The sequence below is a fragment of the Ceratotherium simum genome, chromosome 23 (assembly GCF_057802395.1).
Source record: "Ceratotherium simum simum isolate JZ-2026a chromosome 23, ASM5780239v1, whole genome shotgun sequence".
NCBI lineage: Eukaryota > Metazoa > Chordata > Mammalia > Perissodactyla > Rhinocerotidae > Ceratotherium > Ceratotherium simum.
Window position 1 is genome coordinate 32,558,015 of NC_141922.1, and position 26,272 is coordinate 32,584,286.

At 36.2% G+C, this 26,272-nt stretch overlaps 1 protein-coding gene across 3 annotated transcripts in view; it reads left to right on the top strand.

Moving 5' to 3' along the window:
- Positions 1 to 26,272, top strand: part of ANGPT1 (angiopoietin 1) — a 249,471-nt gene that overhangs the window by 162,776 nt on the left and 60,423 nt on the right. For 2 of the 3 annotated variants that reach the window (XM_004431258.3, XM_087447548.1), the window contains exon 4: positions 12,690 to 12,922. In XM_004431258.3, the coding sequence (XP_004431315.1) occupies positions 12,690 to 12,922 (233 nt within the window). The remainder of the gene's footprint in view (positions 1 to 12,689; positions 12,923 to 26,272) is intronic. The other variant, XM_014788115.2, reaches the window with a different exon arrangement.

The following is a 26,272-nucleotide window of genomic DNA, read 5'->3' on the forward strand; positions in this document are numbered from 1 at the left end:
CCTTATTTTTAGGCTGTTTTTATAATTATATAAATAACTCACATTTATTGTAGAAAAAGGAGAATGTACACAAAATAGAATTGAAAACCAGAATCCCAAAACATTGAGAGAGCTACATATGTAGCTGTATATTATATCTAAATATATTTTTCACAAAAAGCTGAATCATGCTATACACATGGTTTTGCAGCCTGCTTTCTTTGGTGATAGATATCTTTTCTAATCAATAAATATCCTTCTAACATTCTTAATAACTGCATGGCGTTTCATCTTATAGGTGTAACCTAAGGTGGTTTTAATCCATCTCTCACTAGGTATGTTACCACATATGATCTATCTTTTAAAAAATTGTCAGCATGAATTTACCTTCTTCAATTCTTCCCTTGCTGGTATGTATTATCCCCTAGTCTACATCTGACACTTTAGCTGTCAGGCTACCATAAACAAACTGGGACGCCTGAGAGGGCTCACTTCTTAACTACAAAAACAAATGCTGTCCTTAAGTGTCACTTATACTCAACTCTCTTCGTCTCTCCTTGTCTCTGTCTATCTTTCCCTCCCTCCTTCTCATATTCATTCTTTCATTTTTTTGTTGTTGTTGTTGTTTGTGGTGAGGAAGATCAGCCCTGAGCTAACATCCCTTGCTAATCTTCCTCTTTATGCTGAGGAATATTAGCCCTGAGTTAACATCTGTGCCCATCTTCCTCTATTTTGTATGTGGGACGGCGCCATAGCATGGCTTGATGAGCCATACGTATGTCCATGCCTGGGATTCGAAATTGCAAACCCTGGGCCGCCAAAGCGGAGCATGGGAACGTAACCACTACGCCACAGGGCCAGCCCGTCTTTCTTTCATTTTTCTTTTTTCTCTAATCTTATTTTTCTTCTTCTTCTTTTTTAAAGAATATATCCCTTCTACCAGATTACCAAAATAATCTCCAGATTATTTTTGGATTTTTTGTCTTTCCATCATGATTCTTGATATGGCACCTAGTATCATTTTTTACTATGGGATTCTCACCATGAAATACTGTTTTTTTAAGAGAAATTGCCTTTTTTAAGGGAAATTGCTTAAAGGTTGTTCTCTCTATTCGATTAGTAAAGCTGAGTCAAGGCTCGAGCTCTCAAAAGAGAAGGAGTTAAGTAGAAGGAGTTTCTCCATGTGCCACAGCCTCTCAGAGGAATCTGACTCCTGATCCCAAGCACATACATGCCTTCTGCTGATGAATTTTTTTTCCTCGTTGAGCTCTAATTCCTTAGGAAAATTCAGGTTTTCTTACATATATGAATCACATCATTTATTGCTAGTCATAACTTTTTCAGGATTATAACAATTCCCTTTTCCAGCAATATAGGTGTTTCACAATGAATTCAGGGATATCAGTTTTAATTTGAAATTTATTTCTGTGCTCATGCTGACAAAAATTTACACACACATCTTTTACTCCTACTCTACACCTCTTTCTTTTTTGACCCTCAAGTATGACATTACCTCACATGTGGTTCCTGGTGTTATCTTTCTATGAATGTACTGTATCTCCTCCCATTGCCATATCTCTATAGTTATCTGTGTCTTCCCGTTGAAGGGTCCAATGTGTGTAATAGAGTGGTGGTGGAACATCTCTTCTTAAACCAAGCATATTCTTCCATGAACCACTTAGAAAGAAGTGTTTTTCTTTCTGTAAACCAAAAGTATCCATTTGTGATACACAGCATACTTTCCCTATTCTGTTTATTGTTATTGTTTATTTTCATATGTGAAATGGAATCAGAGGAACTCTGCCAAGCACTTTCTAGAACCACAAAGAAATGTGCTCACCCCACCATTTAAGTGGATAGAAGGTCAAAGTCAAATATGAAGCTGTTTATATATTTTAAAATAGTTTATTGATCATCCCTACCTAGTCCTTAAATGAATCTTAATGCTCCAAATGTGACAAGAAGCTATTTCTACATTGAGGCATCTCTGAAATGTAGGAGCAACATGCCTTTAGTTGGCCAGGTCTGGTTTGGATCAGCTAATACACTTTGCAAAGGGGATTATCTAAATTAAGCTTTGCTTCCTCCCCAAGGAATGTCAGGGTTGTGTCTGGGTGTGTGACTTACCAGTTTTGAGTATGATGGGGCCTCAGCTGCCAAGTCAGTGAGCTGAACCTTAGGCGGGTCCATCGCTTCTTTGGCAGAATAAGGAAGAATATTTTATGGACAGGATTATACCACATAATCATGCTGAGAAGTCCTGCTGATTTACATCCTGACAAATTAAATGCATCACTTGTAGGATTGAAAAAGGATTTTTGACCTCATTAGATTCTCTTCTTTATCCCCTAAATGGCCAAAGACACAAAGCAGGAATAGGATTAACAACATTTGCTCTACCACTTGATTTCCTAACAGTCTAGTGGGGGGTGACTCCAAGAAGCTTCTGGTTTGTTTTCTTTAGGAAAATTTTTTTTCTTTTGTTGGATGCTATCCTAATCTCAAAACTTGGTTTCATTTTTTACCTCAAAGAAACAGCACTTGGATGTAAGGGATCATATAATTGAAATTTCACAATCAAGAACCCAAGAAATGGGAAGCATTAATATTTACCTTGCACATAGGGGATTTCTGTGACCACAAAGTGGGACATGTAATTGTCAACTTTTATTAGATTTCTCCAGTATGTTTCCTGCCGCATCTGCTCAAAATGTTAGAAAAGAGGTGGACAAGGACAGATGTCAAAATGCAAATTCCTTTGGCTAAACCAAATGTGTAACTGGATCTTTTAGTCTAAAGGTTTGGTCAGCTGACTGAGCTTCAAGGAGTCTGCCGCTCTCTGACTTAACCCCAACTTTTTCCAAGGTGGGAGCACAGGTGAAAAAATATTCCAGAAGAAATTCTTTTGCCTCACCAGCTTGTACAGGAAGGGAGCTCAACATTCTATGTGTACAAAGATGGAGCAGTTAGGTTTTCTTGATACTTATGTTGAATATGCAAAGTGAATATTAGTGAAATCTTCAGTAAGACCATTCAGAGTGAAGTGAAACTACACATATGATGACCATTCCGACATAGTGTTAGCAAAATCATCTGCTGTCTAGCTGTCTAGTATCAGGTGACTATCTGTGCCAGGTGCTTTACATACACTGCTGCTAATCCTCCAACTAATTCTGCAAAGAACCTATTATTATTTCCATTTCATATATAAAGAAATTTACAGAGGTCAAGTAATTTGCCCATGACCAAACAGCTAGTGTATGGCAAAATTAGGGTTTACGTCCATGATGATTCTCTGTCTTAATTATTATAAAAATATTTTTTCAACATGATACAGCCTCAAGATTAATTGATGTGGTTGTCAAGTTATCCTCTTAACACAAACACATATAAATTTGAAGAAAGGTGTAAGCTAGTTGTTTTTGGCCTATTCCTACATAGATCATTATTTATTCCTCCTAATACTGGAGTAGGAAATATAAACTATTTTACCTTGGGAATTCACTGAACTTCTTTGACAAGCCTCATCTATCTTCTAGCTGAAGTTTATGGGAAGCTACTAAGTTAATTAATTTGAAGTGATTGAAGTGTGTGTAATTTCAGGATACTAAATTATAACTTATAAGCAAAGTATTATAATGGCATAATAAAGTATTGATTTTTAATACTTAATATGACTAAAGGAATGAAAAGTTGTCACAGTCTTTTTAATTAAAGCCATCCTCCATTTGATAAGTTCTTTACAAAATACTAAAGTAAAATCTTGCCAACTTCTAGCATTAAGTTGAATTATGTTAGTTGCATATAGAAAGGATCAAGGAAAAGTATTTGAATTTATACTACTCTATTCTATACCTTGTAAATGGAACACCTCCAGACACTGATTGAGGAGAACATTTTTTCCCCTCTCACATTTTAAAAAAATGAATGTAATGGTATATAGCATTTTTTTTCATTTAAATTTTATTAACCTTAGGATTTTAGAGTGGAATAGAATTCTGAATCAAACTGGAACTCCAAGGTCACCTTAATTCTTTCCTTTCCCTGATTCCTCACCGATCACTGTTGATGCTGTCAATTCCATCTCCTAAATATTTTTACAATTTCTCCTCTTTTTCTATTTCCACTGACCATGTTTTAGATCAGACTCCCATTAATTCTTGTCTCAGCCACTGCAGTGACCTCTGTGCTTTAAGCCTCATGCCTCTCAAACCTGTCATCCAGAGCTCTGCCAAAGTCTTCTTTCTGAAATGCGCGTCAGGCTATTTTTGCTTTTGTTTAGGTTCCCCCACACACTAATTCAGCCCAAGTTTTTACTCTCTAGACAGCATCTGCCCCACCTCCTAATGATTCTCTGTAACTGACTGAAGAAAGTTCAAGTTCTTTAGCACAGAACACAGTCCACGATCATTATAAGCCTAATTTTGTACCCCTACTTCCACAAGTCTTCTTATATTTTAGAAAGTATGGTCTACTAGCTAAGAGCATGAGCTCTGAGGCCAGACCACCTGGGTTTCACTTTTCCTTGATCCTGCTATAACCAACTCTACCACTTATTATTTGAGTGACTTTGGGGAAATTACTTAAACTCTCTGTGCTTTGGTTTCCTAATTTGTAACACAGGGATGATGATAACAGCAGTGCATGGAGTTGATGTGGGATTAATTGAGTTAATCCATATAAAGCACTGAGAACAGTGTCTGACATACATAATGTTTAATCATGTTAGTTGTTAGACTCACACTGAAGATTTGATATTATTTCAGATGTTTTTAGGTTTGACTTGTCAGGAATGCTCTGTAGTTTTGCGTGTGTGTGTGTGTGTGTGAGGAAGATCAGCCCTGAACTAACATCCATGCCAGTCCTCCTCTTTTTGCTGAGGAAGACCAGCCCTGAGCTAACATCTATTGCCAATCCTCCTCCTTTTTTTCCCCTTTTTCTCCCCAAAGCCCCAGTAGATAGTTGTATGTCATAGTTGCACATCCTTCTAGTTGCCGTATGTGGGATGCCGCCTCAGCATGGCCCGAAAAGTGGTGCGTCACTGCGCGCCCGGAATCTGAACCCACGCCGCCAGTAGCGGAGCGCGTGCACTTAACCACTAAGCCATGGGGCCAGCCCCCCTGTAGTTCTTTATTCAACTCACAAACTCCTGTCCACCCTTCAAAACTCAGTGCAAATGTTACCCCCTCCAAGAACTCTTCTCTGACTCTGCCAAATAGATTTTCTCATCAAAACGTATGTGATAACACTGTACCTTGCCTTTTCCCCCATTATTTCAATTCTCCCATCACATTGTAATATGTGTGTGTGTGTGCTTGTATGTGTGTGTGTGTGTGTGTGTGTTTATCTATCCCTCTACTGTTAGGCTATGACCTTCTGGAACACAGAGATGGTGTTTTATTTATCTTTGTGTTTATGCTCCCAGGCATAATTCTCTACGCATGGTATCTATAGTATTAAATGCTTTTTGAATGTTGAATGAATGATGAACTGGCAAATGTCCCAGTAGCTCTGTCCCAACAAATGTCATTTATCTGTATACACACACACACACACATACACACACTACTAAAAAATATTTTTAATGGAAAACACAAATTACATAGTGTTTACATTAAATATTGTAAATATGTAATTGTTCTTAATATAAGTAAAATAAAGATGATGTTTATACTGCTATTCTGCATCCCCAAAAGCCCGTTGCGTGGGACCCAAGCATATCAGTCCACATTCTGAGGTTCACTAATGCAGCCCAAACTTTTTTTTTTTTTTGTGAGGAATATCAGTCCTGAGCTAACATCCATGCTGATCCTCCTCTTTTTTGCTGAAGAAGACTGGCCCTGAGCTGACATCTATTGCCAATCCTCCACCTTTTTTTTTCCCTTTTTCTCCCCAAGGCCCCAGTAGATAGTTGTATGTCATAGCTGCACATCCTTTCTAGTTGCTGTATGTGGGACGCCGCCTCAGCATGGCCAGACAAGTGGTGCGTCGGTGTGGACCCAGGGTCTGAACCTGGGCTTCCAGTAGCGGAGCATGGGTACTTAACCGCTAAGCCACAGGGCCAGCCCCCCAGCCCAATTTTTTATCTCCAGGACATTATCTTCCCAGACCTTTCTAGACTCATGACTGTTTACCACATCTCTCTGATTAATAAAAAAAAGTAACACAAACTTGATCTAAACATTAAATTATATAGAAGTGTATACAATCGAAGGTCAAATTCTCCCTAATTCCATGCTCCTCACCACCACCACCCCCTATAGAGAATCGTCATTAGCAGAATGACAGTTTGGTGCTTATTCTTCCAGACTTTTTCAATGAATATACTAAGATATACATGTGTCTATAGAGTGTGCACATTTATGTGTGTGTTTACTGAGACGCATACCCATATACAATCACATGCACGCACAAGTACATATTTATATGATGAATGTGTATGTGTATAGATTGTAACTACTTTTTAAATGATGGGGTTTTTTTTTACATCATAATTTATCATGGATATATTAGACATGTAACTACAGATATACCTCATTCATTTTTATAGATGCCCTATAATTTACAATTTATTAGAATTTTTGTGTGATTATTTAAAATTTTCATAGATATTGACAAATTATGTCCACATTTTAGGTTTTCCCCACATGTGCATGGGCTTTCTGATTTCCCCAAACCTTGCTAGCTATTGTCTTGTCTACCTGAGAGGTTAGCTTGTGCATCTTTTCATGTTTATTTACCACTTGCATTTCTTCTTCTGTGACTGGCCTATTCATGTATGTTTCTCATTTTTCTATTAGATTGTTTATCATATAAGCTCTTTAATGGATTTTAAAACTTATTCATATATGTTGCATATATTTTCTCTGGTTTGTCATTTATTGTTCAACCTATTTTTTATGAAGTATTATAGTTTTATGTCATGAAGTGTATCTATTTTTTTCTTCTTAGTTTCTGGCTTTCACAACATATTTAGCTTATTCTTATTTACACCAAACTTTAAAAAATTTATTTGCCAATGTTTACTTTTGGTAATTTATGCTTCTGCTCCACATTTGAATTGGAAAATTATTGAACTTCATATTTTGAGAGAAAATTTACTGTGTTGAAGTTAGAAACTTCAAGTATAAATTTAACCTGAACTTAGTACACCCTTGTTTGAATGGGGAAAAATCGCTGTATAAAACCCATATATGCAACACATATTGACACCATATTAAAAATATTAAAAATAATACATATTAAAAATAATTAAAAAATTGAAACATCTGTAAATAGGTTCAGATAGATAAAATTGAGAAGTTTTCCATATTTTCAACATCTTCCTTGTTTAAGGGCTATGTTTACACACATAGAGCTTAGGCAACTGTCACCGCTGTGAATTCATTGGCTGCTATCTTAAGAACTCTATTGTGGGAAACAATTTGAAAGAGAGAGCTTTTTCTGTGAAAGTTTCAAGATGTGTTCAATGATTTGAAATATTTCCAATAAGATATGTTGGAGGAGGCAGACTGTGGAAATGAGGGGGAAAAGTCAACCAAAAACTTTACATAGGGCTTTGTATACACTCAATTAGAACCTTTTACTGAAGTTCAAGGCCTAGATTATTGTGTTTATTTTATTCTTCATTAAAGTGCACCTCTGCCTCAAACTAGAAGCTAAGTGCCAAAATTCAGTGCATGTCTCTTCTCAAAGTGTTTCCAGAAAGATGGGAAACAGGAAGTACTGAGAATCCTGTGAGAAACTCTGTCTTTGCATTTCTAGGTCAATTTGAATAGATTTAGGTGCACAGTTTCATAAATTGTTGCTCTATGAACACTAATCCTAAAAGATGTGTCATAATAAAAACTGTTTATTTTAATTTAGGCTTCCCCAAAACTTGACACTAGAATTCTTAACAACGGAGTGCCTACTAAAATGTACCGAATGGACTCTAGAAAACAGTGCACTGGATTTTGGAATCGACATCCAGGTTTTGGATTATGCATTTAAACCTACACTAAACTTATTGCTGAAGGGAAAATATGACTACTTTGTCTATCTGGTTTTAGAACGTTGGAGCAGTAATGTTGTCCTTCAGATCAATCTTTATATGTAGAGATCTCTGTGCCTAGCTGAAATGGCCTCTCCCAACTGACCTGGGATAGGGAAAATGTAAGAGAACCAATAAAATGATTCAGGACAAAATGGAATATGATTAATATCTTGAGTAAGAAAATTAAACTTGATGGCAGAGGGTTAAGGCAGAGTGGAGTTAAGAAAATCTCAGTTCAGATAAAAAAAAAAACCTGCCTTGGCAAGGAAATTTTGTTTTTATATGTGGAAAAGATTGATAGGTTGAAATATTGTGAAAGACAAGCTCCCAAAATAACCAGATGGAGAGCAGCAAATATTAAGGAGATGTTAAGTTTTTGTCTTGATTCCTCGTAAAATATAAATGGGTGGAAATAAGTAGAGATTATATTATACTAAATCACAGAGATGAGACTCTAAAGCTAGTTTTGACAGCACTGGATGTCATGGGCAGATTTCTAGTCTGACGAGTTAGAAGACTTGGCTTTTTATCTTGATTCTGACACAATATGTGCACAATTTTGGACAAGATATTTAGATTCTTACCTATAAACTGAGGATTATAACATCTACTCAGTCTATATCACTATATTGCTTTAAGAATCAAAGGAGATAAGGGTTTTAAAATGCTATACGACCATAATGATATATTACAGTGTGTGATTAATTAAAGTAGAGATAGTATACGAACATTTCTGGCGAGAAAGTTTTGGACTTAAACCAGTTTGGAAATAGTGAGGAGGAAGGGCTGACTTCCCAAGTAGATGATAACCAATGGACGAGAAGTAGCAAAGAGAAGAGAATAGTTTTTTGGAAGCAAAATACGAAGAGAAGATGCAAGGGAGGGACGAGCAATGTCAAAGAAAATGAAACAGTCAAAAAGAGATCAGTCTTGCCTGAAGAAGTCTAAAATGTGATCATTAGTATAAAGGATATCCCTAATAAATAAAGTTAATAGAGAATTACTGGAGTACAAAAGCTATTAAAGAAACTCCAAGTGAAGAAAGGAGATGAGAAAATGACTGGAAGAGATAATTAACTGGTAAGACCTGCCATTTGGGAAAAAATGTGTCACGTTTCCAATTTGTCTGAAATAATTTTCGTATTATTTTTTCATGCATGTATTTCATTCCAAATCCTGTGAGATGTCTGTGATGCAGAATAGGCTTTTTTACGTCTGTGAGCAGTCCTTTCTTTACTTTACATGAATATCTATTTTAAGATGGCGGGCTATGTTGATGTCTTTTGATACCTGGTAGCCATGGTATGTTAAAGGTTGTTGGGTGAGTTATGAAAATTAATGTTCTTTCCAACATGCTAAGTGTATATTCCTTTAACTCAGAAAATGCAGCACTTTTCTTCCACAAGCCAGTGTCCAGAATTGTTTCCCTTGGAACCAGGACTTCTTTGATCAACTTCCCATTCTCAGCTCTTTCCAAATTATCCTGAAAAACAAAAAGAACAAAGCAAAACTCCTTTATCGACATCTCAGATATTAGCCATCTTTAAGTGTCTGCCCTCTTGAACGAGGAATGCGTCAAAAGTAGAAAGCAGAAAAACGTTGAGGCAAAAATTTGAAAAACGTATTGTGTCTGAAACAGAAGTTTCTTATAGCTGCTATTTTTTTTATGTGAGGTTTTCTCTCTAAAAATAAGTCCTTAGAGTAGGAATAGTGTCATTTATTTTTTACATAGTGCTGAGACCACTATTGGCACTTAGCAACTAATAGATACAAGTTATAACTATAATATGATATTTTTCAAACCAGAGTGTTACCTACTAATTAGGAAAACTGAAAAGCCAGTGCTCGTCTTGTTTCAGGAACAAAATGATAATTCAGAATTTTTATCCTGTGTTATGTGACTATATCATTCAAATTTTAATCTTTACATTATTATCATTTTAATAGTTAATTCTAAGGTTTCTTGGTAGTACACTATAACTCTTGTAAATTCAAAAGACAATTTTCTTACAGGTTAACTGACTCTGTATTATGGGTATCTTGCATCTGATCATTACCCTGTGAGGAGAAACAAAAATAATGAAAAAGTAAACTGAGAATGAGCTAAGGCATCGATTGTGATTAATTCTCAAATCTAAAGGCCAAAAATTAATAGGTACAGAGAAACCCTCCTTGGAGATCCACATCAAGTACACTAATCACTAAACCAGTGGGTGGGATGAACTTTTTAACCAACAGAGAAGGTATTTTTGTTTTATTTTGTTTTGCTTTTTTTGTTTTTGTTTTTTTTGATGGGGAAGATTGGCCCTGAGCTAACATCTGTAGCCAATCTTCCTCTTTGCTTGAGGAATATTGTCCCCGAGCTAACATCTGTGCCAGTCTTCCTCTATTTTGTATATAGGATGCTGCCACAGCTTGATGAGCAGTGTATGGGTCCACGTCCGGATCCGAGCCCGCAAACCCGGGTCTGCCTGAAGCAGAGCGTGTGCACTTAACCACTTCGCCATCCAGCCGGCCCCCCATTTTATTTGTTTTTTAACTGCTAACTTCTCCAACAGCAAGTTATTGACACAGAAGAAAATACTAAAAGACAATGAATCGTACCTACTCCTTAGAGATACTGTCTTTCATCTTACTGTGACTTTCTTGCCTAAATTTTTCATTTGCAAAAAACGTTTTAAAAAATATAAATGACCATCACGTTTTCCCGGAATCACTATACCCAAGATCTATCAAAATTGAGTTTGCTTAACGATCAGTCAGGGCAGGGCTTCTTTCACTGTTGGTGTCCCATAGAATGAAAGGAACTCAAACTAGACATTTGGTGGTGAAAATGATGTAGTCTATACAGAAGTCAAAATACAATGATGTACACCTGAAATTTATATAATGTTATAAATCAATGTCACTTCAATAAAAATATATATTTATTTTTATAAATAATATATATTTTTATAATATATATTATATTTATATATATATGGCTTTCATTTATTTATTTTTTGTGTAAGGAAGATTAGCCCTGAGCTAACATCCGATGCCAATCCTCCTCTTTTTCCTGAGGAAGATTGGCCCTGGGCTGACATCCATGCCCATCTTCCTCTACTTTATATGGGAGGCCGCCACAGCATGGCTTGACAAGCGGTGCGTCAGTGCGCGCCCGGGATCCGGGCCTGTGAACCCCGGGCCTCCGGGGAAGCAGAGCACAAGCACTTACACGCTGCGCCTTCAGGCCAACCCCGACAAAGGTGTGGCTTTTCTTATCTCGCAGAAGTCACAGAGCTGCCCCTAATGGGTCTCGATGTGAAATTTTCATATGTGAATCTGAGCATGCTACCAAAGGTGTTGTAAATTAGTAAAGTCTTATACATAGAAGCATCCCAGCGTTTTTCAAGCTTGGTTCAATGGACAACTTTCCTCCTATATTCTGGGCCACATTCTTTTGGGGGACAGGTTTGTTGGCAAAGATCTGGAATGCCCATGAGCAGTTCTCTCCACACTTCCTAATCTGTGTGAAGGACGTCAGGTATTCCAGCTTGTCCTCCAGTACATGGAGTTGGAAAATTTGGCTCTTCAATCATGCTCTATTTTATGATTTAAGTATTAAATTTAAAACACTCCCTAGTGTCCCCTTTTTCAAAACTTATAGGAATGATTCAGTGTTATATTTCTCCAAGGTAAATCAAGTGCCTTAGTCTGGTGTGTTACATTTGAATGACACCTTGTAATCTAAGGACTGGTCAAACCTTCTGAAAGTGGAACTGGGAAAACTGAATAAGGCTTTTCTCTGAGGAATACTAGTATATTATACACTCTATAAAATGCAAATGCTTTTTATTTCCAGTCAGTTGCTAGGATCCAAGAGTGCTTCTGCATTCTCTATCATTTTTAAAGTGCAATAGGCAAGGGGAGTATCCTTTGAAGAGTTCTGAGAGAAGGAAGGTTCTCAGTTGAAGATCACATCACCCCGAGCAAAGCATCCCAAATCCGTTTGTAAGACTATGCCACCGCCTAATGGTCTTCCTTTTCAAAATCAATTATTCAGTGATTGGGAACTTGTGGTGCCTTTAGGCCTCCTTTTGAGGCTTAGATTGAGAGATAAAGCTAGTGGTTATGATGCATGACCAGGTTTCAAAAATCCCAAGAAATCTAATTCACTGTGACTTTAGATAGCTTACTTTCTGGTCCTGTGTTTTCTGCATCAATATACTATTCTCTGACCCCACAGAACTGTTATGAAATGTAATCACTGTTAATGTTCTGAGAATCCCAAATGAATGAAGCAAAGTAAAATAGTTTCTATATTTTGTTCATACTTTTTTTTCCTGAACTATTCTGTTTTTTATTGGATCCATTTCCTTAATGAAACTTCTCCAGACGGTAATTGTTTGGGTCCAAGTCAGCTACTCTGGATATAAGATAAACCCCAGGAAATAAATTATATTTAGTAAATAAACATTACTCTGACAACTAGTCTAATAATTCTTCATTTGACATGTTGTATATGTAACTCCTATTTTTAAAATATATATTTTATATATATATTCTGTCTCTCACTTAAAAACAATTTCCATAGTGAAATACCTAACTAAAATTTCCAAATTTAAATAAACTCAGGAACCCGTTGTACAATGTTTTTGTATAGCATTTTTATCTTATCTTCATTTCCTTGTAGTTTATTAGAACATAAAATCTTAGAAATGGAAGGAAAGCACAAGGAAGAGTTGGATACCTTAAAGGAAGAGAAAGAGAATCTTCGAGGCTTGGTTACTCGTCAAACATATATAATCCAGGAACTGGAGAAACAATTGAGCAGAGCCACCACCAACAACAGTGTCCTTCAGAAGCAGCAGTTGGAGCTGATGGACACAGTGCATAACCTTGTCAACCTGTGCACTAAAGAAGGTGGTAAGAATTTCTTTCTCATGTGGATATAGTAAATATTTAATATGGAGTAAATAATATTCAGTATAACATTCTACACTGCGTTGATTGCTGTGTAAAAGCAGCAAAAGGACTTTATTCTTAGAAGCATTTCATGAAGTTTGCACTGACAATTTTCTCATGTTTTTAACTTCAGAGAATATATTCATGAACTTGAATCATGAATTCACAATATCTTTCTAAAAGAACTTTCTAATTTCTTCTTTCTTTCTACGTCCTTTTAGCCTTAGATAAAATCTACTGTACTATCATGGGTAAATATTTGGTGTTGTGGTGTTAGACAAAATTATACAGGACAAAAATTAGCCAATGTTAAAGATTAGTTCAGATTACCGGGGAGAGTTTCAGGACAGTTCCCATTTTAAAACTAATATTAATTGTCTCTTTTGCAGAAGGAAAGAGGGAAGAATTGCCTGCAGAGAAAAGGAGATATAGAAGTTCCCGATAACTATTATGAGGGAGAAAGAATCTTTGTTGTTAAAAGTCATTGTTAAGATCACTCATGCTTAGTTCTGTACAGAGAGGACCTAACCAGGCCATCGAGGCACATTTATTCTGGGGTGTCTTTTTGACAGTGGAAATACAAATTTTTAATATCACTAAAATATCTGGAGCCATTTAACCATTAGAAATATTGCAGGCCTGTGTCTCCTTAGAAGACATCCATCCATCTGTCCATCCATCCACCCAACATTGTTGAATGAGTGCTTCTGTGTGCACTTGTCCACTTCAGGCAGAACCTCTCCTGAGCCTCAGGAGAGCTTTTCAAAGTTTGGAGCTTAAGGTCATCTTCTGCAGTTCTGCTTGTTAGTCAGCCTTTCTCTGAGTAAAGATGGAATAGTAAATGGTGATGAGTGAAAGAGAACACCACTTAGATCTGAAAGTTATGATTGTCATTAAGCTGTGGCTTATGTGACCATTCACGTAAAGGTTCAGTGTGCATATGCAATATACATAATGTGGAGATTCCTTTAATTTAATAGCGGACTTCAGCTATATGAAAAATTAGCTCAATTCTATACTTCCATGTATAGGTATGAATATAGAGGATAACTCCGTATTAAGTGATCTTGTTTTAAAGACATTTCACATTTCTCTATTACACTCCATTACCTTGAGTTATATCTCCTTTAAATAGTCTAAACAAGCCCTTAATATACTTTGTAAAGAATATTTTTTAAACAGTGAGTTCCCAGAGCTCCATTTGGGTGTGCTCAGAAATGTGATTGGGAAGGAAAAAACCTGCTAATCAGTCAGAGGCTGCCAAAACCTTGAGTTAGAGTCCACTGGAAGGAAAGCATAGGATTTTGCCAGAGAATGTTAATAGAGCTCATGAGTATTTGGAAATTAAGTATTAATATGAGACATATCTATTCTCTTATTGAACTGAATACATTTGGGGAAAGATTGAAAACATATTTTTCTTATCATCAGGAGACTTAAAGCACATGGAGTTGAGTAGTTTTTTTTTTCATAATGTTAGAAATATCAAGCCCTGGTGATTCTCACAGAGCTCATATGTCTGCCTGCTTATCATAATTTCTCTTCTTTTCTGAGTATTTATCTAATAAATATGTCCTTAAACTTTTAGAGGCGAGGGGGTGACTTCAGAATTAAAGTTTCTGGCTAGGTTTGGAGTTTGGGTGCAACATCAGGCAACCAAACATTTGTTCAATTCAACAGACATTTATTGAACAATTACAATGGCATTCCTGACAGATGCTCCCCATGACATCCACTCAGGCTATGAGAAGAGTAACAATCTATTCTATGATATAACATATCCAAAAAAAGTAATACTAGAGACAGAAATTGCCTAATACTTCAGGCCTCTAGATATTTATTTTCCTTTTAATGATACAATCCTAAAATAAATCCTGATTTAACTACAGGATTTGTGATCGTGATGTAAGCCTATTACCCTATTTTCCAATGTGTTCTGTGCTCTCATAACCATAGATTTTATTTGCTTCTTGTTAATCTTTTTCTTTCTTTAATCTCACAGTTAAGTATTCTAACTAAATATTTGGTCACTTAAGGACTCATAAGAGACAAAAAAATGGAAAGTTCCTCTCACTAAGGTCTCCATTAAGATTTTAATTCTCTGCATATCTTCATTTTCACTGGTGCCACAGTGTTTAGTTATGGTGGATTTAAAATTTTAAATGACAATACTGGATAAAATGCCAGTTACTAAAACGAACTTTTATTTCATTCTAATTCTAAAACACATAAGTAAAAACTTTTCCCTAATTTTTTTTTGTGTGTGAGGAAGATTAGCCTCGACCTAACATCCGTTGCCAATCTTCATCTTTTTGCTGAGGAAGATTGGCCCTGGCCTATCATCCTTGCCCATCTTCCTCTACTTTATATGGGACGCCACCACAGCATGGCTTGACAAGCGGTGCGTCAGTCCACGCCCAGGAACTGAAACTGCGAACCCTGGGCCTCCGAAGCAGAGCAGATGAACTTAACCACTATGCCACCGGGTGGCCCTAGAACTTGTCCCTAATTTTATGACCAAAAATTCATTTATCAAAAGGATTTGTTATTTATCAAAGGATTATGTGTAAATATTCTACTTTTAAATTTGAGTATATGCAAAGATGCCTAAATCAATACACCGCAATAAATGCATCAATTTTCTAAAATGTATATTTTAAAAACTCAAAGAGTAGTCTTCTAAAAGATTTTCCAAAATAATCATGAACTCTGTTATAATCCAAAAAGCCAAAAATTTTAATAGATCTTAAGGGTCCTCTGGTTCCAACTTGACGCAGTCATTTATGGTGACGGGCTGAATGTAATACTACAAGGCAAGAGAAGAAATTTTTAGTGAGTTTTTTCTGTAACTGGCAACTAATTTAACCTTAATGAAGCTGCCTCATCGTTTATAAAGTCAGGATAATTGTCTCTACTTCACAGTGATAGAGAAAGAATTAAATTAGATATTGCATATAAAAGCAAAGAGCACATGACATTGTTGACTCATTAAACTTTAGTTCCTTCTCCTCCAAGTGACAAGATTTAACTCAGCACAAATTTATTAAGTACTATCTATAAATAAAATTTCTTTCATGGAAAATGTCTGAATATAATGCTCTAGTATGCTGTAGAGTGTCTGACTGTTGACAGTCATCCAAGCAGCTTCTTTTAGCTTCAGTTTTCTTAGCTCTAAAATGGGATTATAATACGTACCTGATGACTTTGTAATAAGAATTAAAAGAGATTTATATAAAACATATAGCATTGATGCCTATCCATAGTAAATGCTCAAAAAATTGCGGTTATTTTTATTTTTATGCTTTCTAAAGTGCTTATAATTCCCTAAAGTTATGTGATAAAAGCAAGAAAAAGAGATTTATCCTTTCCTCAAACACGTGTCTGGTTCAGGAACTGTAAATCCATCTTTGCATATAGGGAGTATTTTTATTTAGTTTCACAGAACTTTTCCTACTAAAACATTCAATGTCATGAGATGCATTTAAGCTAAGTACAATTAACAAACACATTTTCTTAAATAATTCACCAAACTTTCCTCCTCTTGTTCTGAGCAGGCAATAGTGATGTCTTGGACAAATAGTCGTTTCAAACTGAATTGCATCTGTTTTGTAAGACTTCTGGATAACATGTTCATTTTTGTGTAACCTTTGTCTGCAAACATTTGGTCACATTTATTCTTAGAATCATTACCCACTGAAGAAACACTGCCCTCAATGTTTTCATAGTGTCAAAGCTCAGCTGATTGCTTCACGTTTTTGGCAGTTCACAGTTATTGCAGGAATTAAATAGTTTACATTGATAATGGCATGGAAACAAGGTTTGGAATTCTTTTGGGGAAGATAATCAGGTACTGTGACTATCAAACATTCACTAGTCATCTATGTTAGGAGTTGATTAAAACATCATCACATACATTAAGCACACATGAGGCAGACATCATATTATGTAATCAAGAACTTAATTACTAACAAAGCATAAAAAACAAAGAAAGAAAAATTAAAAAGGAAATAACATTTAGTCTCTATCCTAAAATTACATGGGCTGATTGTCTTACTGTCCAAATCAGCTTGCAGCATCCTGCTAGACCAAAATATAATTCATAAATTTATCCATTCATTCATTCAAAAAATAGTTATACAACAACTGTTCTGTTTCCGATTCCCTTCTGGGGATAAGGATATTCATCCATTTTTACTTAACAAATATTTGCTGAGTTCCTATAGTATGCCAGATACCATTCAGACCACTGGGAAGAGAAAAAAGATATAATTAAGTGTGTGGCTTCAAGGAAACTAGAATTTGGTGGGGAAAGAGACAGATAAACAATCATATTCCATAATTGTTTGCTAGAGGTGAGGCCAGGATGCCAGGCCATTAGCAAAACACACAGGGGGAATATTAAAATCATGGCAGAGACAGAAGGATGAGGGCAGAATCCAGCATCTGCAGAGGCCTCTTAAGGATTTTGTTGAATGCTTATTATGATTCAGGCATTGCTTAAGCTTTATGTGTATTAACTTAGTCCTCACAATAACAGTATGAAGGAACTACTATGGTTAGCCCCATTTTATAAATTCTACAGGGAACTTGAATAATTTGCCCAAGGTTACATAGCTGGAAAAGGTTGATCCAGGATTAAAACATAGGTGGGATGGCTCTAATGGGGAGATAATAATTGAGTCTCCAAAATAAAGAAAAAGGGGGTTACTCCAGAGAGCTCAAACAGCATGTCTATTTGCCAGGAGTCACAGGAGCGGACGTTAGTGGGTATATCCAAATGAATAGCCTAAATCTCAGAATCAAAGGCAGGAGAACAGTGAAAGATGAGGTTAGAGAGGTAAACTGAGGGAGATCTAAGAAGCTGCCTTTTGGGGTCGGCCCCATGGCCTAGTGGTTTATTCGGCGTGCTCCACCCGGGTTCAGTTCCCGGGCACGGACCTACACCACTCATCAGCAGCCATGCTGTGGTGGTGACCCACCACAAAATAGAGGAAGATTGGCACACATGTTAGCTCAGGGCATATCTTCCTCAAGCAAAAAGGGGAAGATTGGCAACAGATGTTAGCTCAGGGTGATCTTCCTCAGCAAAAAAAAAAAAAAAAAGAAGAAGCTGCCTTTTTTCCCTGAAAGCAGTAAGGAGTCATTGTCAATATATAAGGACAAAGGTGACATTTGCGTTTTAGAAAAATTACCCCAATCACAATATAGGAAGAATGTATCAGAAAGTTGACAAGTTTGGAAGTAGGAGGACTATATGGGTGTTTTTGCCATTATTAAAATATTAACAAATGCTTAGGAGAATAGAAGCCAATATTCGGAGCCCTTTGCGTATATTAACTCATTTAATTCTGGTAACAACTCTATACGCTGGGTGCTATTATTAACCTTATATGACAGATAAGGAAACTAAGCACAGAGAAGTAAATAATTTCCAAATATCACATTGCTAGCAAGTGAGCAAGCTGAAATTTGAACCCAGGAAGTGTGGTTCTGGAGTCTGTACATTATCCACTGTACTAGGATGGGAGGAGAGGGTACAGTTGGTGGTGATTTTCATCAGATTCTCAAAAGGATCTTCTAGGAGAGAAATAATGTGGTCAAGATCAAACAGGGGCAAATGGAAAAGCAGCTGGAGGGGAAATTTGTGAACAGAGAAGACTTAGAATCAACAACAAATAACGACTTATTAGAAGTAGAGTCAAATACAACTTCCTAATTTCTGGGATTGAGTAACTGAGAGTATGTTGATGATATTCCTTAAAATCAACAACATGTGAAGAGAAACAGGTTCAAGAGGGAAAAATGAGTTTAGGTTTGGGCATATTGACAGAGGTTACTGTAGGACAATTAGAATCTGGAAGGCAGAGAAATAAGAATCTGGAATTCAGGAGTGAAATCTGGATAACTATATAGATTGGTGTGCCCTTAGAGGAGACAAGTGGTAAAGCCATGCAGCAAATGAAGTCACTGGAGGTGCATATAAAGCAATGACAACCATTTAGGGGGTTATAGATCCGTTTGAGAATCTGATAAAAACTAGCCTAGGGGCTGGCCTGGTGGCATTGTGGTTAAGTACATGTGCTCCGCTTTGGTGGCCCAGGGGTCACAGGTTCGGATCCCGTGTGCAGACCTATGCACGGCTTATCAAGCCATGCTGTGATAGGCGTCCCATATAAAGTGGAGGAAAATGGGCATGGATGTTAGCCCAGGGCCAATCTTCCTCAGCAAAAAAGAGGAGGATTGTCAATAGATGTTAGCACAGGGCTAATCTTCCTCACCACAAAAAAATACTAGCCTACCTTTCTTTCCGAATTAGTGCAAATACCCAGGCACAAGTTTATGTGCAATTTTAGAGAATTTACATACTAAGATTACAAATCCATTTTACAATAATAAGAATGTAAAATCAATGACTGAAAATTGGGAGTTCTTTAAATGACAGATAAAAGGAGACCCGGATGAAGAAGCTGTGGCATATATACACAATGGAATACTACTCAGCCATAAGAAACGACGAAATCCAGCCATTTGTGACAACATGGATGGACATTGAGGGTATCATGCAAAGTGAAATAAGTCAGAGGGAGAAGGTCAAATACCATATGATCTCCCTCGTTAAGTAGTAGATAATAACAACAACAAACAAACACATAGAGACAGAGATTGGATTGGTGGTTACCAGAAGGGAGGGGAGGAGGGGGGAGGGAGAGGGGGATAATTAGGCACATGTGTGTGGTGATGGATTATAATTAGTATTTGGGTGGTGAACATGAGAACATGATGTAATTCAGGCAGAAATAGAAGTATAATGATGTACACCTGAAATTTATACAATGTTATAAACCAATGTTACCACAATAAACAAACAAACAAAAAAAAAGGAGACCAAAAAGAAAACAGAATTAAGGGGAAAAACCAGTAGCGAGCAGTGTTATGGCAGGGAGAAAAGCCTGTTATGAAAGGTCTTATTTTAGTGGCAAATAAGCATAAAGGTCAAATAAATAAAAAACAGACTGAAAAGTATAATTTTGGAACTGGGATGTGACCTTCTGCAGGGAGAGTTTGGGTGAAGCATATGGCTCAATTGCATAGGTCAAAGACTAAAATGAGTAAGAGGAAGTAAAAGCAGAAAATGTTGTCTACCCACATCCAAGAAACTTGAATGTGAAAGAACAGGTAACGGTTTTGGGTAGGGAGGCACACAGGGTAGAGAAGAATAAAAGAAACTTAAAAATAAATAGTGAGAGATATGAGCATGTTTATATACTTAGTTCCCTAATATGAAGTTCAAATTTCAAATCATGAGGAGCTTCTCATGAAGTTCATTTTAAAAACTTCTTTCACATCATCTGAAAGACATAATGACTGATACTACAAAGTTTTAAATGATCTAAATTATTTGGTTTAAAGTGTCTCTCCCCGAGGCTGATTGCAGTGGTATGGAGCGTTTGATCATTATTTTCAGTCCTCTGGCCTTCTGAAAAGGGGAAATGAGGCATTTGCTTCCTTCCCAGTGCTGAGGAGACATTTGGCTCTGTTCTCAGAATAATTCTACCATCTGAAAGGAATTTACCTCCTGTGCAGTGTCTATTGAGTTTGTGAAGTAAATCATTCAGTCAAGGGATGAGATAGTTTGAACTCTTGCAAGTCCCTTGAGTTAAGAACGACTCTAAAAACATCACAAGCGGTGGGAGGAAATTAAAACTTTTTGAATGTCACTCATGTAAACATTGATAAAAATAGAAAATATCATTTTCATTGACTGAGTTAAATGTTTGGTTTTTCGTTGACTACTTGTAATGCACAATTTAACATTAGGTAGAAAGAGAAAGAAAAATACAGGAAGTCATCTGGTGAACACTACAGTGAGCACTTGTTCCCTTTTAATGAGGGAAATTCTTTATCTTGACAGAAAATTATATGTCAAACATTTACAATTTCCTTAAAGTGAACCACACTTCTATCACTTCCTTTCATAAAACCCAATGGCTTAAGGGGAAAGTAACTATTTATTTTTGGAAATGGTATATTTCTCCTTTTTGATGGAGCGTGTTATCTGCCTTTTGAAAAGTCATAATTTCTATAAAAAAGAATTGTGTGAATAGCGGATAGCCAAACTAATGATAACAAAATAAAAAATAATACAGTCCTTGACCTCTCCCATGAACTATTTCTAAACCACATCTTTTGGGGGAGATTTGAAATTTTGTGGTTAATTCTCTTTTGGAATTAGAGTTTCAACTTCAGAAACTAGACTATCTGAAAAGGGATATCTCCTGGTTCCAGCTGGGTCTGGAAGTTACCGGGGTGAAAGGCCACACAAAAAAAAGAGTGTTGCCTAGATGTTCCAACATTACTATGAGTAAACTCCATTCCTTCTTCTCTTGTGCTTTTCATGGCCTGGTTGGCTAACACAAAGAAGCACAAAATATTTTGAATAGAATTTTAACTAAGTCATTTCCTGGACTCACCCACACTTAAGTAAAATTCAACAGATATTTTCTAAGTCCAGGGACATATTGGGACAGTGGACATTAGTTACAGATAAGCTATGGTACTTTACACTGAGCCAGATGGCACCTGTACTTACTCGGAGAAAAAGTAAGAAAAAAACATTTTATTAACATCATTCAATATGTTTGCATCACATCAACCATAGAGTGAAATCCTCATGAAATTTCTTATGCTTTAAGAAGGTAGAAAAAAGAAATAAACCCTGATAAATATTGCAACTATACATTTAGGCTTAAATACATATAAACAAAATATTGATTGTTAGCATAAGATTTTTCAAAAAATAAAATGCAAAGAACCTTTAAAACTATTGATAAAAAACATTTTAAGTTTCCTATGGGAGCTTATCATTTATTTTCAACTAAAGAATACCAACATCATGATTAATTCTAAGTACATTGGAATCTCATCCACCTCTGGCTTGGGTGTCCACATTCCGAGTGGGACCATCTCTGATAAGGAATCACGTTAATGTGTGACCTACCAAAAACAGATAAATAAATCATAAAATTTTTAATGAATTTATGATGAAGGTAAATTATTAAACATAATATCAATTATGTCAAACCTCTTTTAATTTTATCCTGTCTTTGCATGTACTCATAATTATTTTTAGGTGTGAACATTCTGTTTTCACAAACAGCATGAGTTCCTTTAGAACAGTGAATTTGAACTGTGGGTTTAATTTAAGTGGAGATTTGGTTCTAAAGGATGATTTTGCTAGTTGTTTCAGCCTCATGTACACACTTACAAATGCACAAATAAACTGAATCTCAACCATAATTAATCCAGCCCATGTCCCTAGAACTGGGACTTAGATTGATAAGGTCTCCTCACCAGTGTCTTAGAGCAGCTATGGCATATGCCCTCTAGAGGGCAAGGCATGGTGGTCTAGAAGGAACAAGAAGCAGGATATCTGAGTTCTAGTCCCAGCGCTGCTGCCAGGTTACTTAACATAAACGTACTATACACCTTAGAGTTTGCCTGGTGTCCTAGACAAACCTGCGAATTTTATGACTGCCATCATCATTCCATATCTTCTCATGATTTTATATCACTTGTAATTACTGAGGAAGCCCTAAATTCAGAGGAGAACCCCATGTAGAACCTCAGCTGGTAATTAAGTACTATTCTTCAAGTGTATTTCACCACAAGAGTAAGAATCAAACTGACATACCTATGGTGACAGTCAGCCTTTATTTATTTAAAACTTCAAAGTGAAGTGTTTCTTTTTTGTCAGTTTTCAAAAGCATCTGGCAACTACTTTCCATGTTTACAGCAAAACCCAAGGACTTTCATCCCATTTTTAATGACTCTTGTTGAAATCAATGATTCGTCTACTCATAGGGCGCAAAACATGTCCTTTAAGCTCTCTCACATGCATAGGAAATCTTATTTTCAAAATCAGTATATTCCAGTCAGCCTGAAAATGTTACATGGGAAATTAACACACATGAAACACCTGAAATATCTTTGTTAATGAAGTGACCTTCTGAACAAAGGGCAAGTGTCATGTAGCACTCATAACTGCCCATCAGGGGCCCAAAGGGAAAACACAGAAATGAATTTTATGAAAAATGAATGATCATTTGATTCAACAAAGGTTGTACGTAAATCCATTTTCAACACTTAGTCAATTTATTTTTATTAGTTGTGTTACGTGTAATACGCATTGAATATACATTCAATTATATATGTCTTTTCACATTAGAGGAGCATTAGAAAATTTATTTAAATACACTAATCGAACTAAAGTAGAAATATGTAGAATTACTTTATGTTTCATTATTCTACACTAAAAAAAAGTACCATAAAAATCCACCTATGGCATAGGGTGCTTTGCATGTCCACATAGACTTAACAGTTCGTTACCTTATGCGTATATTTTGATGTTATTAAAAATGTATATATATATATATCTACAGTTATACATAATGGGTAATATATTCTCCAGAGAATTAAAATGTATCTAAGTAGTAAAATTTTAAGAAAATTAAAAAATATCATGATGGTAAATTTTCTGCATTGTTTTTATCCTGTCTCCTCCCTTTTTCCTCTTAGAAGAGATTAAATAAAATAAACCTTTTTCTAATAATTTAATTTATTATCATCAGTATGAATTAACTTGCATCATAATACCACAATGCCTTTGGAAAAATATATAATATAATTTATCCCTTATGTTAAAAACTGCCCAAACTATTATCATTTCTTATTTTTGCCTACTTTAAAAAATTTAATGTCTTTCCCTTATACACACAAAAAAGGTTTAATTATCAATTTTCTCTTTGCCTTCTTGCCTGATTCTAGAAGATGAACACAACTACACACCCACACAAACACACACACGTGCCTACCCTCACTTTCCACACCAATCTTTCCTCTAAACTTGTAGCTTCTAGCAAATAGTCCAGGGACTGGGGAGTCAAGTAATTAGGCTTGTGAGAATAAGATCTAAAACTAATGGGGGTAAATCCTGGGTAGCATGACTTCGAGGGTAGGGACATTGTTAAATCCAATATGGCTGCTCAGGGGCCTCTTACTTCCTAATTCTGTGTTAGCTTTGAAGTTGTGGGCCATCACTGCTTCACATTTCTGCTGAGAGTTCCCATCTCACAGATAATTCTGCCTCTCTTCTATCCTCTTCTCAACATTTTCCTTCTCTTTTCTCATTTCTGCCTCATGTCACTCTTCCCATACTTCCTGCTGCCGTGAGAAGAGCCTGTACCCCTTCAGAATTAAGGCCTGTCCTGAGTCCCCCAAGACTCTGGGTGTGACCTAGTCAGCTGAGAGAAGTATTGCTGGGGCCTCTGTGACAGACGTCTCATTGGAGTTCAGTTTGGGTTTGACTTTACTCCAGAAGCCAATAAGAAGTAGTTAAGATTCCTGGCTTCATAGTGAAAGAGTTCCACTACTTATAAGTTTTGGTGAAGTTAGATAGCACCTCTGAGACTCAGTTTCCTCATATATAAAACAATATATTGATAAATCCACCTCTTAAGATATTTATGAGGATTAAATGAAATGAAGCATGTAAAACATACTTAGCATGAGAAATTCAGAGTTGAGCACATAGTAAGTGTTCAATTAGTGCTAGTTGATTTTATTATGATCATGATTATTATAGTTCCACCAAGAAGATAATGGATAGTTAAGATTTGAGAGATTATCTACAAAATATATACACATAAAGAATTTAAATGAGAGCAGAAAGAGTTCTTTTTATAAAAATTTAATTAAAGTAATAATGCAGCAAGTAAATGATGTTCAAATGTTCCCTTATACCAGGGTTGAGGGGACTGTGGAGAAAAGGAATAGTACGTTTTAAAAAAGAGAGCTTTTAGCTATTTAACCAAAGAATTCAGATTTAAAGTATTTACAAATAGAATATATTATGTGTTTGTTATATAGTGACATAGCAATTTATATTATATATATATACTAATGCATACATACATATTGTATACAATTTAATCTGTATATAGATTGCCATTTTTGTAGGTTAAAAATAATCATGCTGAGATATCAACTCACAGATATTTACGTTCATATGCATATGTTTATTTGAGATAAAATACCAATTTTGAAATTTTCAATTTAGAAGCATAAAGGTTTTATGTATTTATGTAGCTATACGTATGTGATATGCATTTATAAAATCATTGGTAAGTCTCCCTCACCCTCACATCTACCCACAAAATATTGAAATATTGAATATTGCCTGCTGGCCTTCTTTTAATTTTTCCACACTACTGAAATGCAAGGTACTACCTTATTCCACTTCTAAAAGACCTTTCAAAGAAATTAGGATGCTAGGGAGTTTCTTCAATGGTCTTTCCATAAAATGCCCACAGACCTGACTGAAGAGTACAGAATCCAATCAGTTGTGTGCTTGTTTGCACCTTGTCAGATATGCCATTTTACTTATCTGTATGCTCAGTTAATTTCAGTGACCTGTTTTATTTAAAATCACAGATTTGGGGCCTATTCCTAGTACTGTGATCTCCCTAACAATGATGGCCCAAAAAGCACCACAAAGATTATCCTTAAACCAATAACTTGATCCACATACATTCTGATGTTTGCTAAATAGTTGAGAGAGATGAACCATTCGTCACACCTAAGATTTAAAAAGAATGTTTGAAGAATTGATCCCTTTTAGCAACTTATTAGGAAGTGAGTAGGATCAAGGGCTTTGGATTTTTACATTGTCTCTGGTAGCAAGGCTAATTGCCTTCTGTGTTCCCTACTAGGTTTGCTGAGACTCAGAATTACCAATTCCACATTCCAGGAAGTTTTCTCTTGAGGGTTCACCTGAATTGAAGTGACCCTCTGCCTCAGCTTTCATGGTTCTTCCCTGAAGTCAGCCTGGTGGCAGATACACCATCTGGACTGAAATTGGTTGGGCAAATGAAGGGAAGAGCCAGATAAAGTCAACAGCTCCTGGAGATCAGGTCTCAGGTTGCTTATTGACTGAATGTTTGCTGGTGAAAGACAGACATGCACCTGATTCTGTCCCTATTCTTTCCTTTTAGATCACAAAGATTTGGTTGTACAGATAAGGCTAAATGAAAAGAATGAATAATAACTCCCTCCTAAGACTTTCTAGATTCATTTGCTGATATTGGTATGGGTAACGTCTTTGAACTGGCATACCAGGCTCTTAGAATTTAGTTCAGATAAGCTTTTTAACATGTTTTGTTCATTCAGGTATTATCTCTTCTCAACAGCTTTCCCCAAGTCTACTTGGCAGGTAGAGTGTATTCTCCCTACATACTCCCACACTTGATACGTGCT